General features: G+C 34.0%; 1 protein-coding gene across 2 annotated transcripts; it reads left to right on the top strand.

Moving 5' to 3' along the window:
* Nucleotides 1–3,476: 3,476 nt before the first annotated feature.
* On the top strand, nucleotides 3,477–13,914 carry LOC131846717 (uncharacterized). Of its 2 annotated transcripts, XM_059196095.1 has the most exons (10): nucleotides 3,477–3,656; nucleotides 4,804–4,933; nucleotides 5,617–5,721; nucleotides 6,298–6,525; nucleotides 7,222–7,316; nucleotides 9,381–9,612; nucleotides 9,899–11,073; nucleotides 11,699–11,894; nucleotides 12,569–12,786; nucleotides 13,371–13,914. In XM_059196095.1, the coding sequence occupies exons 1-10, from the start codon at nucleotides 3,649–3,651 to the stop codon at nucleotides 13,537–13,539; spliced, it is 2,556 nt and encodes an 851-aa protein (XP_059052078.1). In that variant the 5' UTR covers nucleotides 3,477–3,648; the 3' UTR covers nucleotides 13,540–13,914. The 2 variants fall into 2 exon arrangements, with proteins under 2 accessions (XP_059052078.1, XP_059052080.1); XM_059196097.1 differs by lacking the exon at nucleotides 4,804–4,933.
* The last annotated feature ends 1,235 nt before the right edge of the window (nucleotides 13,915–15,149 follow it).

The following is a 15,149-nucleotide window of genomic DNA, read 5'->3' as shown; positions in this document are numbered from 1 at the left end:
TATCTTCATTCATATAGGTCTATTACAGATTCTCTTATGATATGTCAAATCTACCGTTAGTTCGGAATGATTTCGAGATGAGAAGAACTCGTCAGTTCGGAATGAGTTCGAGATGAGAACTGAAGAGAAACTCAACACGTATTCTTTTAAAATAAATGTTGTATATGTTTACAATAATACAGATACATTTTTAAATTAAAATTCGAATTGACAAAAGGAATATCAACATAGTAATTATTTTTAAAATACCATTTCGCCGCAACACGCCAGTAGGCGTGGCATACGCTCGGTAGCTATCAGAACAGCATTCTACTTGTCGTTTTTTGTCTAGCCAGCCGGCCAGTCCACTCACATGATCTAGAACATGTTGAAGGCTAAAATTCACTTGTAGAAGGGAATGTAGGCATAAATTACATGCACGCAACTGTACGGTGCATTAATATTACTCGTTGCTAACTTTGTTTTATTTCCTTTGTCTCTTACTCTCTTCTTCTGTATAGTCTTTTTTCATTTCATTTGGGATCGGCTCTCCTAATCCTTCTTCACCAAACACATCTGTCCTGTGTCGTCGAACCGTTAATTTCAGAATACTTTAGGTCAATATTGATAACGAACTACTAAGTTAGTAAGAATAGAATAGAATAGAAAATCATTTATTCAAATAAACTTAATTTAAGCACTTTTGAATAGTCATAACAATTTGTTTTTTATCTACCACTCGTTCGGAAAGCTGTCTCATCACAAGAAGAACGAGCAAGAAACTTGTGTGTTGCTCTTTTAAATAATCCTTGTAAGTTTACATTTACAAGTCGAAACGTGTGAATACAAACTACCAACAAGCACTAATTCTTAGAGTCTTCATCGTCTCTTATATTTCCTTTCTCTCTGATCTCTGGAAAAATTATAAATTTATGACACACCTGTAAGCTGGCACCGTAAGTATCTGATATTCCTGTGGTTGAAATAGATGGAGTCTCGTAATACCTCTTACCACCTCGGTGGCTTCCATCCATCAAAGCGGATTGAGGATTTTCTCCCAAAAAATAGGCATAAAAACAAAAATTAATCCGAAAGACGATGTCACGTCTTGAGGAAAGCCATATTCTATTAATATTATAAACGCGAAAGTTTGTGAATATGGATGGATGGATGCTTGTTACTCTTTCACGCGAAAGAGTAACAAGCATCCATCCATCTACTGAACTGATTTTAATGAAACTTTACGGTAAAATAGCTAATCACATTAACACATACGTTATAAATTTCATGCAGATGAAACCGCGGGCTTATGTAGTGTTAGATAAGTTCAGCAGACTATGCAACACTCTTTTCACTTTTGTTACAGAGGAATATAAAACAACATGCACATAATATTATATGTATAAGATCAGTAATTGTAAATGTACAATGCACAATTTCTCCATGATATTTGTAATGCATGCGACATAGCACTTTCATTGTTCATTATTATTCAGAACGGAATATCTCGGACTGTGATGGACCGACATTTTCCTCTGATTCATAACATCACGACACCTACGTGATGTGGGTGACGAGAAGGTGCGAAATTCTGTACAAGTCGTCGACCTTACTTACCTTCGTTGAGGATAAAGTTTCAATTATTTTATTTTTATTTACTTGCGTGCATTTAATTGTGGCTATAGTACTTACCTTAAATTGACTATTTTCCGAAATATTGTATCTTTAAAATAGTGCAAGAATCTGTGCAAACTTATAACATAAATACACTCTCTCTTTATAACAATAGATAGATAATTTAAACACATACAACAAAATGTGATTACTATTTAGAGGGTAAAAGATGAAGATAATATTAGGTAGTAACCGGTAACATAAAAAAAAAGTTGTGCAAAAAGCCGTTTCGTTATAGCCGTTTCGGAGGAGTTTCGTTAGACACTGTGACACGAGACTATTCTCGTGAACAGACACGTGACAGAGTAAAAAATTTATACATTCCTAGCTGACCCGGAAAACTTTATTTTGCAATATAAATTCATATCGTTTAAAAAAATAGGTGTGGAAGGTAGAAACTATCAGATTTTATTTTTTTAATTTAAAAGCGGCGAAAATTTAAGAATGAATGTAAATTTTGAAATCACTATAAAAATGTACAACAAATAAAAAAACAAATTTTATATAATAGGTTTTATCCTATTCTCAGACCTAGTGCATATACACATACAATATCATTCTTTTATAAACACTGCGATACAAGAATTTTATATATTAGATAGATAAATAGAAAACATTTTAACACATCGAACTATATATATGTAGAACTTACTGTGGCGGGAAGTGATTTTTTATATATATCTAATATCTTATCTGTGGTAATTTGGAACGAATATAGGATATGATCTGTTTTGCTCCCCAGCACTAAAAGTGGGGCAATAATGGGGGATAATCGTGATAAATTCTGAGCATGAAGCCAAGCCCATCATAAATTTACCAGGAAACCACCATGTTGTCAAACAGAGTCTTCATGGTATTTGACCTGATAGGATTCAATTACTAGCGACGGGGTTACTAGTCCCCAAAACTATTAATAACCTTCGGCCTTTGTAATACTATGTAATATTATGTATCTGTGCTAATACGGACAGTGGCCAAAAAACTAGCAAAGGACCCTATTTTTTTTTTGTTTTATTTATCCGTAACGGGCAAAGGACCCTATTTGGTAACCTGTTGTGCAGTCACCCTTAAGTGGAAACCATTATAACGTGCTTAGTTCAAGTTACAATCAATCAGTTCAATTCCATCCTCATCATTTCATTTTTTATCCTTCACTAATGTATTAAGTTTTTCAGTAGGTAGGTACATAATTGCCATACCTAATTCGCCGTAGTTACATGTAGTCAGAATATCTCTTCCGTTGCATAAAAATTTACTTCCTTCGACATTTTTTTTATGTTATAATTTCAAATTTAAAACTATTCTAAAAGAAATAAATATTTATTTTTTTAGATTTGGAGGTGGTGTTGATTACCTACCTGGCATAAATAAAAATGCAATCGAATTAAAAACATGAGTTAATTATTAATTATTACTATTAGTGCTGGAAAAGAATCGCGGAGACTCCTTTTGATATATTTACTTTACTTTTTAGCGAAGACTTTCAGAATGAAATGCGTGAAAATAAATAAACAAACAAAACAAATAATAATGCACATAGCGCCATCTGTCAAATATTGATTAAACAACATTGTCAGGGTGGCTGTTACAAAAAAATATATTACCATTGCAGTGATTGCAGGAAGGAAATTTATTTGTAAATCGCACCAACTATATCTTAACTATATTACCAATTATATATTAACAGATTTATATATAAATAAGGAGATATATATTTTTGCTTTCATTATAATATTTATTTTAACTTCAGTAATTAAAGTAACTGTGCAACTTGCAAACTGCAACACTTTAATAAAGTGTCAAGTCAACCATTCTCGATTTCTTACTCCTTGACAACATCTATTTGATCTTTCCGCTTTAATTTAATTAAAAACATGAAAATAAAACCTATTTAAAGACAAAACCCTGTTTATTTAAATTGCTTCAATTAAAAATAAGTGAAATGGTGTGAATTATTTTGTACTTTCCTGTGAATATTAAACAGAATCTCTCAAGATGGCTAAGTAAGTCTACACCTATTTAGAATTTAACTGTGTTTCTTATCTTTATAAATAGATTACCGTTTCATATAACAATTTTACGGTTACTAAACTCTTGCTGACGAAATGTTTAGCTACTTTTAGCATCTTTACTTCACTACGGTTTTCTAATATATTTATATTTGTAGTTATTGAATTTTAATCTCATTAAGTCTTAACATTATGATTAAAAGTGCCGATAATGTATGTTATAACTAACTCGGATTAGGATTAAAATCATAATAATACGTTTGCTGTAAATACCAAGGAGAAAAATTAAAACATGTATTTATAGAAATAAATTAATATTTTTTTCTAGAATAATTAGCACATCCCTCATATGTTAGAAAGAGATCACAACAACACTTATTTATTTAATGAATCCTTACGACTGCAGCTGACTGAATCAATCAAAATAAAGCCTATAAATTTATGATAGATATTTTTTTAATGATTAATAAATATAAAAATTAATCTAGGTAAGGAACTATGGAAAAGGATGTCAAAATCTAGGATACAGAGGTATGACATCTTAGTGTTACAGAATGGCAATGCATTTGTAATGCTATGGGTATCATATGATGTCTAATAAACTTATAAATCATGTTCTTGATTGCCCTGCATTGTTAGAACAAATATCCGTAGATATACTGTGAACTACCTCGCATCAAAAGTGCTCCTTATTTATAAAAAACCATACAGAAGCAATTTGGGACACTTCTCTACTATTAATAGAATAGGAAACAACTATAATATTGTACAGAAGAGTTTGTATATTGATCTGTTTTCCAATTTTAACAAATCAGCCACTCAAGAACACATAAAGAAACAAAAGTCAAACACATTCATTATCAGTTAAAATATATATATGATAATAATAAAAGATTATTAAAATTCTGCATTAAAAACATTTATGCATACCTTGACTACCAGTAATTAAGTCTTAATTAGAACTTCATAGTGGATGTCTTGCTGATCACCCCAATAAATAAAATAAAAAACATATATGCTATACATATATATAGGCAACAAATGCACTCACCATCAGATGAGCAGTCGGTATATTTACCATTCACATCATATTTAAATTTCTGTTTTTTTAACAATTGTCATAATAATTTTTCATCAACAGGGAAATGATGATAGTTTTCGTGTATGACACACAATGCTGTACTTCCGAGGAGGATGATCCAATAGAGGCTGTGCTGTATTTCCACCCTGGTTGGGTGTCAGACACCCAGCGGCATGCTCTCGCTGGACAGGTAAGTGACACTTCTAAATCTTTGTCAGTTCTAATACATCTGTACTACGTTAATATAAAAAGTTATGTACCCATTGTATCTTAAATTTGTAATTTATTATATTATATAAAGATGAACTATAAAAACAATTATCTGTATTACAAAATTAAACAATAATCATCAGACACTGCCTGCTTGCAATATAGCCTATATTACTTAATTATAATGTAGGTTAGAAGTCTTTTTTTAAGTTGATTTAATATTTGCTTATACACAAATATGCATCAAATTGAAATTATTCTTATTTAGTTGAATATATAATGTGTAATAATAATAAAAAGTAGAGTAATATATATAGTGATAATAAATAACAATAATAATAGTAAATATGCATATTAAGTAAAAGATAATATTTTAAAGAAAGTGTATGTGAATGTGGATGATTATGAGAGCAGAGGGAGGCTGAAAAAGACATGAGTTTATCCATTCATATTTCAGCCTTGCTGGTTATCCATCTGTCTGTTTTTCCTTCTTTCCTGTGTGAAAGATGATGGCAAGGAGTGATTGAGTGAAAGGAGTGAATCACAAGATCATTGAAGAACATATTATGATTACAAAAAAATATACTTTGATAAGTCAACAATACAATAATAATAGTAGAAAATGAAACATAGTTGCTTTCTAAGCTAATTTCCGTCAAACAGGTGGTGGGCACAGCACACTGCGTCAAATCCTTATTCTCTCCACCAGTTGCAATAACCCTGCAGAGCGGCAAATTCATCATCAGGGAATATGGAAGATACATATTGGTATGTAATAATATTATTAAATTGAATGTTAAACTGTCATTTCATAATAACTTTTTAAGATATTTTATTCTCTTAAGAGAAAGTCATTCTAAATAAAGAAACAATTATTCACAGGCTTAAAGGATAGATCAATGCAGGCATTGAAAGAATAAAAAATAAATTATTGAAATATTAATTCTAAATTGTTAAAAAAATTTAGTTTTTTAATGTTATTCCTTCATTGATGCCTGTACAAATCTATATAACAATGACCTATACAAACAAACATACTAATGAGTATATATGATTATACCGTAATGAATATATATGCGAGGAATCGTACCCGCGACCATCGGAAGTAAAGCGATGTTTAGCACATTGCTTTAGTTCCAGTGGTCGCGACATATTGTTGTTATATATGTGCTTGAGATGTAATAAATTATTTGTCTATAATTGGCCTATTTTAAAATTATTGTTCTTTTTTGTTTCAATTTTTTTTAATGGCCAGTTATCTGCTTTACCACTAACATCTGTATTAAAGTCATGTTATACAGGTTGATTATTTAAAAATTTTCATATATTTTTTTATTTTATCAGGCAATTGGCAGTGATCGTAACATCCCTGATTGGGTACTCAAAAACCGAGCGAAGCTACTCACCTCAATGATTAAGGTGTACCACGGCGATCTGCAGACTCTGGCGTCCCAGATGGAAGACCAACGCCGACTATCTGAGAAGCTATATCAGATCTTCGAGACTTACCTGCCAGTGTTGCAGTATGGGTGTCATATATTTCAAAGGGTGCCAATGTTAAGTCTTCCAAAGGTAAGTTCTATTCTATTTCTTGTGCATTATTCTACTATAATCTATGGGAGATTACAATAGACTTAATGCTCAAGTTTTTTTTCGGTCTACTATATTATAAACGCGAAAGTTTGTGAGTATTGATGGATGTTTGTTATTCTTTCACGGAAAAACTACTGAACGGATTTTGATGAAACTTTACAGTAATATAGCTTATACATCAGAATAACATATAAGCTATAAATTTCACGCTGGTGAAACCGCGGGAACAGCTGTCTGTCCGTCTGTCTGTCAGTCTTTCCTATTACTTGCGCTCATGTATTATATGCATTCATAGAATTTTCCATGTCAATTTTGATTAGAGTATGTTTGCTAATGGTTTAAGTACATAACTGATAACGAGGTAAATGTTTATTTACATGCGTTATCAATAAGATTGGAGACATTGTAAAACGTATTTTACTATGATTAAACGGATAATGATGTTTGTATCGATTTGGGTGTTTTCTATGTATATTATGTATTTATTTTACAAAAAAATGTATTTATATTATTTTTCTATTACTCATACCACAAACTCTGCTTTACTAGGGACTAGATGGCGCTGTGTGAATTGTCCTGAGATATTATATTATATTAAGTATGGCTGTTCAAAAGAGCTTAAATTTAAGTTTATTTGAATAAAAGATTTCTATTCTATGCTATTCTTACTTTCAGAGCGCCACATCCGTGTATATGGAGTCGATGCAAATATTGGAACATTGCCGCAAGAGTAAGGGCGTGCTTGGTGGTGTAGTGTTGTATAATAACAAGTAAGTGCAATACTTCGTGGTACGAACCCGCGACCATCGAAAGTAAAGCTGTGTGCTAAACCGCTAGACCACCGAGGCCGTCAATTTCTCTAACTAATACATAGTTTATTCAACAGTCACGCGGCTGAAGTCTTGAGTAATATTGGTTAATATAATTAATACAAAAAAACTGGCTTCGATATCCAATATTAACTAACTATATAAAAAGGCAAATAGCGAATTGTCCATAATGTCTAAATCAAGGCATGAGTGTAAAAAGCTAGTTCTAAAATGGCTCATAAATAAGTCTTCAAATAAATGATTATGACTGATTTCCTCTTATTAATTGTTTAACCAATTGTTGTGTATTCAATATTCTTTCTATTTGATTATTTAATTGAATTAGTGCTAATCGGTAGTTTGTATTCACACACTAAAACTTAAATTGTAAAGTAAGAATAAAATTATTTAAAAGGGTTTCTTGCGAATGGGCGGTACATTAAAAAAAACGTGATAACTATTTAAGTGTTTCAATATAAGTTTATTTGAATAAATGATTTTCTATTCTTATAATGAAACTGAAGCACTCATTGTACCCGTATGTTAGTATTTACTTATCTTTGTGTTCATAATTAAAAATTGTATATATGTAAGTAAAATTAATTAGTACAGGTCAACAATTTATACTACATCTTCTGTGTCACTGTATGGTTGAAGGAATTCAGCACTGCTTATCCTAATATACAGGATTTTTCCTATTTGGGAGCAGGGTTTCACCTTATATCATAAGGATCAATATAACACTGTATTGTACAATAAATAAATAAATAAATAAAAATAAACTAACCAGCTATAAATTTAATAAAAATTAAAATAACACTGTCAAAAGAGAATACAGCTTTATTTTTCCAGAATCGGTTTTTACAGAGAACTTTCTAAAAAATGTATATATGTTGAATTATATCTCAGATATATTGTATGAGTATCAATATCATAGAGACTGTGGATGAGTTTATGAGAGTATGGATACTCTTATCAACCTTTCTTATTAAAAGGTAGAATATAACATTTTATATTAACAAGTTTAATAACAATGATATAGAAAATTGTCATGTATGTCTTGGGTATATGATACGGCGTACGGTTCATATTACATTGCTTGTGGTTTAAAACTCATCCACAGATGATATTGATACTCATACAATCTTTCTGAGATATGATTCACGATAATCGACTTTATGTTCTACTGCGACAGATTTACAGTTGATTTATAACTTGGCCAGGCTTAAAGAATGTTTCATACGCATGATTTCTTAATTAATTAACCGTTAGGTGGTCAATTATTGGCTCTGTTGCTTACGTCAAATAGAAGACAAAAATTGCTTTTATGGGTTAATATACTTTGATAAAAGGGTAAACATTTTAGTCAAAAATAAATTACTTTAAATATAGACCGTTTATATCAATACGTATAATAAAACAAAGTCTTTTGCCATCGTTTTGTGAAGCTGTAAAGTCCAGCACCACCTAATACCATTATGCCCAATTTACACTCAGCCCGAGTGGGTAGGGAAGTGAGCAGCGCGAGGGTATAAACACGAGTGCAAGCACTTCCCATGCCATTGGCGCTGACACTCGCGCTGCCCGGCGCTCCCTCGATTGTCGGTTTTTCGTGCGCGAGCAGCGTGAGTGGCTGCGTGTTTTTACATTCAGCCCTCTCGGTTGTCGCCCGGCAATATTTCTGGCAGCGCGAGTGGCAGGGGAAGCGGCTGAATGTAAACGTAGAATTTAACGTGAGAATAGTTCGAAAAAGATCCTTCATCGCATCTATCTTTATGATAGCGATAATCTATAATATACATATGTCTATATGTACATATATAATAAAAACTACTAAACGGATTTTCATGCAGTTTTTATCTATCAACTGGGTAAGTCATGACGTAGTCGACGGCCTCAGTGGTGTAGCGGTTTAGCACTCAGCTTTACTTCCGATGGTCGCGATTCGATTCCTCGCACGGTGTAAACATTTGTATTCATAAGCATGATAGTTTGTATCAATCAAAATCTATTTTATTTTTTCAGAATAATCTCAACACAGTTACCACCCAGTTTGACCTCATACCTCACAGTGGTAGATCCGTATAGAATAAAGTCACCAGCGGAAACACTCGAGACTGAAACGCCCCTACCGCTGGGCGCGCAACTACTAGTTGTATATGTAGGCAAGAAAATGTATGACAATCTGAAGAGACAGGTGGAGAAATTACAGGAATTCCATCAAAATGGAGAAGAGATGATTGCCAAGTTTAAAAAGGTAAATAATATCTATTTTACTATTGCCGTTGCAGACGTTGTATGTATCAACAGACATACATATAATATAATAAAGTCAAATCAATTATAAAAATCTTTTTATTTATTTGTAGACGCTCAATATCTTAATTAATCCGTTAAAAGTTTTTTTTTATTACAGTGGGTTCAAAAACAAAACTTTATATCTATTATTATTTCAATACCACACAACCGAAGTCGCAGGCACAGATAATTATTATATATAAGTAGCTTACTCATAATTTATTACCAAAACACTTTATTTCCAGAACCAAGAGTTAGAAAGAGAGAAAATGCGCGAATTTCCACAAACGGGTATGAAAAGAGATAAATCACTGCTCTTTACTGCAGTACCAGAGGAAGACCACACCATGATATCTCCACCAAGCAAAGAAGAGAATAAAGATACAGAACGAAAACCGAGCATGCCCGACGTTGTACCATTCACGAACAAACCACGACCCAGGCCAACAAAACTATCACTGAGTTTTAAAAACCAGAAATCTCTGGATGAAGAAGTTAAAGAGAACGAGAAAGTGTTCACCGGGCAGACAAGTGTATGTTCTACGCCTATGGTGGAGTACAAGCGTCTACACGGCAACATATTGTCCATCTGTCAAAACCCAGATGGTCAACAGCAACCAGAAAATGAGCCTGATGTTTTGAAGAACGTAGAATCGTGTGCCAAACTTAACATAGAGAACGAAAAGCGTGACAATAAAATTGTTCTCGACCTGAACTGCATCGCAGATCATTATATTAACAAACCTGAGCCTATGCGTAAACTAGCCAGTGTTACAGATATACAGGACACTTATAAGAAGACCTCAGATAGAGCAACATCCAAATTCAAGTTAAAACACACGAAAGTACCTCTCTACGATGACATGTCGCCCTCCTCGGAGGACAGTCTACAAAAATCATTTAGTTCAATGACCATAAACGACCCTTCGTTTCCAGTATTCAGAAACGATGGGGTAGCTATATCTGAATCGCTCTTCAACCAATATTTAGAACAATACTATTCTAGAATTAAGGAAGAATCCAAAGAGGACAATATGTTTACATTCCACATGAAGTTGTGTGAGAAAGAGAAATTTGAAGACTTCGATTCTGAAATGACAAAGTCTCCACAGCGTACACCAAAGAAAATACCCAAAGATTCTAATAAAACGTTATCGTCGGACCAGTCCAGGCGAAAATCGTTGTCGCTGCCTCTAAAATCGTTGTCAGAGAGTTCAGATTCGCAGATAGGTTCGGATCCTGAAGCCGTGGGGTTCAAGAAGAAGTTGACTGGAGTTCAATTAACGCCTTTGATGGAGAAGTTGAGTCATTTGGCGTTTTCAGACAAATCAAGTGGGTACAGTAGTAGAGTGATGACACCTTTAGAGCTTAGGGAGTTTCTCACGCCCGCCACCGAGAGACAAATTACGTTTTCTGACAGGTAAGTGTAATACTTGTAATATTCATAACATTTTTCGATTGTAGAAGTAATGAAAGTTTAAAAAAATTGTAAACAGAAACCAGTAGTTACTTTATTTCTATATTATGGGAATCTTCCTATAAAGTCTATCTCTGATTAACATTCAATGAAAGCACCAGTGGAGGATGTTAAAGTGAACATGAGGTCGGGACAGTTAATCCGTCATGACAAATTTATCATGATGGTTTCCAGGGAGAACCGCGTGGAGTTCAAACTGACGTGGTATATTTCTAGCAATAGGGTCAACAGTCTACATTACTAAATTCAAATTAAAAAATCATTTATTCATGTAGGACATTTTACCCGCTTATGAACGTCAAGTTTTACATTATAATTCATTTTTTTTCCCTACCGTCCAGTTCGGTATATATATAGATCCAATTGAGAAGAACTGGCAAGAAACTCAATTGAATTCCTTTTTTTTTTTGAAGCCAGTTTATTTACAATGTATAGGTTTAGGTAATAATGTATACTAATAATCCTGTCCAACCTCTTGTATTAAAATTAGTAATTAAATGCAAGACATTTGTAGTTTATGCCAGAAATTTTAGTTTAAAACTGATATTTTTAATTTCATTTCGCATAGGCCGAAAACACAATGTCAGGTGTCGGACAGTGACTCGGACAGCTCGTCCGAGTGCGACGGTCCGTCCGGGTCGTCCGGGCCGTCCGGGGAGAGCGCGGTGCGGTGCGCGCTGTTCGTGAGCGGCCTCCACAACATGGCGCTGCTGGCGCTGCTCGACACCAGCGCCGGACACTGCCCGGACACCATCAGCGCACTGGTATATACGTAGAACGTAGACTGATAAAACTCATGTAGAACCATAGGCGCAGCCAGCAATGAACGCAGTGGTCCAGCAGTCTAAAATATTATCTAACTAGCAAATCATAGCCGTGGTCTTACCCCGATTATTTTTTTCATTAATGATTACACCCTATGCAAATTGTATCTGCATATTATTTTTTGTGTCGATTCTCGAGTATTCATTTTTTTAGGTACCTTACAAGACAGGCGGATGGGTGTACCCCATGTGTATCTCTGAACTGCACAAACGAGGAGTTCTGATCTACTGAGATACAGGCCTCATGCTTAATTCAATTCTCAAGTTCTTATAGTCACAAATTGCTTACTTAGGTATTGCTTAGATACTTAAAAAGATAATTATAAAAGCTGTAATGAGTACTATGCCTGTGTATTATATCCGCATCGTACCCGTAATGCGAACACAAACGAACCGATCATTTACTTTCAGATGGGCCGTATGCTTGTTTGGCACCATCATAGTAATATAGTGTAATGTAAGTTGAACTCTATTCTCCACAATTAACCTCTCATCTGGTCCGTACCATCATTGTATAAAAAGAAATTATGCAGGCAGCTAAATCGGCGATTAGCCTGGACTATTCCACGATAGCAACAACAGATGCAAGTATTAATGAATACAATGTATTTTAGTGGGAGACATCACTAAACGCCCTGGGACCGATCGAGCAGAAGTGCATGGAACCACTGGGAGCGGGCAGCGAGGCGGCTGACTACAGCTACCTGACGTTGGACCCCGACTGGGGCACCGTCAGGAAGGGCGGACCCTGGCCGGCTCTCGATATCGCTACCATGGGGCTCATACACAACGAGTTCGGCGAAGATCCGGAACTTTCTGAACTCATTTTAAGGTAATTTCATTTTTTTTAAGCTGTCATCGATTTTCAACTAGTTTTTATATTATATTATATAAGATAAGGGGTGTCAAAATATATTTATAATATACTTATTTGCTTATTTATCATAAAATATATTTTGATTTATTAATTGTACTACCACACTAAAAGGATTATGAATATATGAAAAATTGTGGAAAATTGCAAGAAATCCACCGACAAAAGCGCGGCTCTTATTTTATGAATGTATATAAATTATAAAATTATGAATCAATGTCAGGTTGACCTCCACGCTGTTCCTCCTGGAAACCATAACGATGGGCTAACTGACCTGACCTCTTGACTGTTCATCCATATCATCCTTCACTGGTGCCCCGCCAGCGTAAATACGTACTTAGATCACTACAATCACAATGATATTAATAATTTACACTTTCTAAATTTTTGTAACCATTCCCATAAAAGATCTGTTGACTTTTTCAAACGATACTTAAGAGCAACAAGTTTGTATAGTATTGATGTTGTGATATATATATATATATATATAAGGTTTCATATACTAGCAATAGTATTAAACGGGTGATGATAACGGTCGACAGGAGCTCGGAAGGTGTGGTGGTGGGAGCGGCGGGCGGCGGCGCGCACGCGTACTACGCGGAGGGCGGGCGGCGCTGGGGCGGCCCGCCGCCGCCCTCCGACCCCCTCGCGGCCGCCCCCCTGCGAGCTCGACGACGTCTCGCCAGAGACCACTCCACCCTCGTGCTGTAACTCGCCCCGCCGCAAACACGACCTAATGCTCACCTCTGGTTTTTAATTATTTCCTTACCTCATACAAAGTTAGTCGAAAAGGGTATACTAAGTCGCTAGTAAACATATTTTATTATATTACTAATAATTAATTGACCCAGCGTGATGGTTTCTGATATTTTTCTGTTACACAAATATATACATGTATTATTTATTACAAAAAAACGGCAACCCTATTCTTTGGTGTTCGACCAGAAGCAGCTCAAAAAAAGCATGCCTCCTATATCACTACATATATACTATTATGATAAAACTGATGACAGCTGATGTTAGGGTTGTTATTGTATTTTTTATATAAGAACTTCGAACACATTTTTCTTGAAATGCTTATGCATACGGTTTCAGGGAAAGTTGTAGAATAAAATTTATTCGTTACCATGACTATACTTGCAGCTTAGTATACCTTTCTTAACTAACCTTGTATACTAACACTGGATATATAAACATATGACAAGCAATTATGTTGATGGAGCTGTACCCAGAAACCTCCTCACCAGAAAATCTTTCATCAGCATGTCTACTCTGGAATAAGATATTTGATTGAGTCGTCTTACATCTTTTTCTAATCTTGAAATTATACACTAGCAATGTACTCCATATTTCGTGGTTAATGAAGAAAACTAACTGATATTGTTATCGTTTTGGTAACATTTTAAAAGATAATCACGATGTTAAGATAGAGTACATCTCCAGTTATTTATGTGAGCTTGTATCTCTGACAAGACAGGAACGCCTGTTAAATACTTGTATGTAAATACAGTAACTTATGACCTTTACAAGTGATCTAAATTTAAAAAAAAATAGGATATTAGACTGATCTGTACAATTGCCAAGGTTAGATGTGTAAGTAATTTTCAGAGCTACCAATTATGTTTCCTACACTTGTCCTGCCAATTGATAGAGTGCCCTCCCAACTTGTGCAAATTGAATTAGTAAATCATAGTAGCACATAGTATAAATCTTCGCTATATTATCCAATTTAGCATATATATTTCAAATAAGATCAGCTATTTAAGTGAATTAGTTGACTTTTCAAGAATTATATCTACAATTTTCTAATATGCAATAAATATTTTATCTGGGCTTTATACATTTACCATGTTTATAGCATGTAGTAATGTTACAGGTGATGTACATATCTTCAAGAACAGTTGTTTTAGCATTGTCAACTTTTGATAAGGAATCGGTCGTCGTTATTTGTGCCAGAAGTTAGGGTTCATATCGAAGTTTCGCAGCGTCTACTGCGTATAGTATTTATTAATATTGTCGTTTGAAAATTTTTTAAATGTTTTTTTAATCTTAAATTAATTTATCACTTGATCTCAAAGTGAAATAGAAATGTATTGTTTTTTTAAATAATCATTACAATATATTAAATACAAACTGTTACCCATGTTTGTCCAGGTGAATTTTAACTTTTTTTTATTACATAAATAAAATTTCTTAAATTCACCTAGCTTAAGTTACTCCTTATAATATTAGCAATCTGTCTGAAAGTCCTGTCAAAATTGTTCCAGCCGTTTCAAAGATTAGCAACAACAAACAGACAGTAATTTTTTCATGTGCATTTA

The sequence above is a fragment of the Achroia grisella genome, unplaced genomic scaffold (genome assembly GCF_030625045.1).
Source record: "Achroia grisella isolate CSIRO2021 unplaced genomic scaffold, CSIRO_AGI_Agris_v1 utg512, whole genome shotgun sequence".
NCBI lineage: Eukaryota > Metazoa > Arthropoda > Insecta > Lepidoptera > Pyralidae > Achroia > Achroia grisella.
This window is presented reverse-complemented; position numbering and strand designations above follow the sequence as displayed.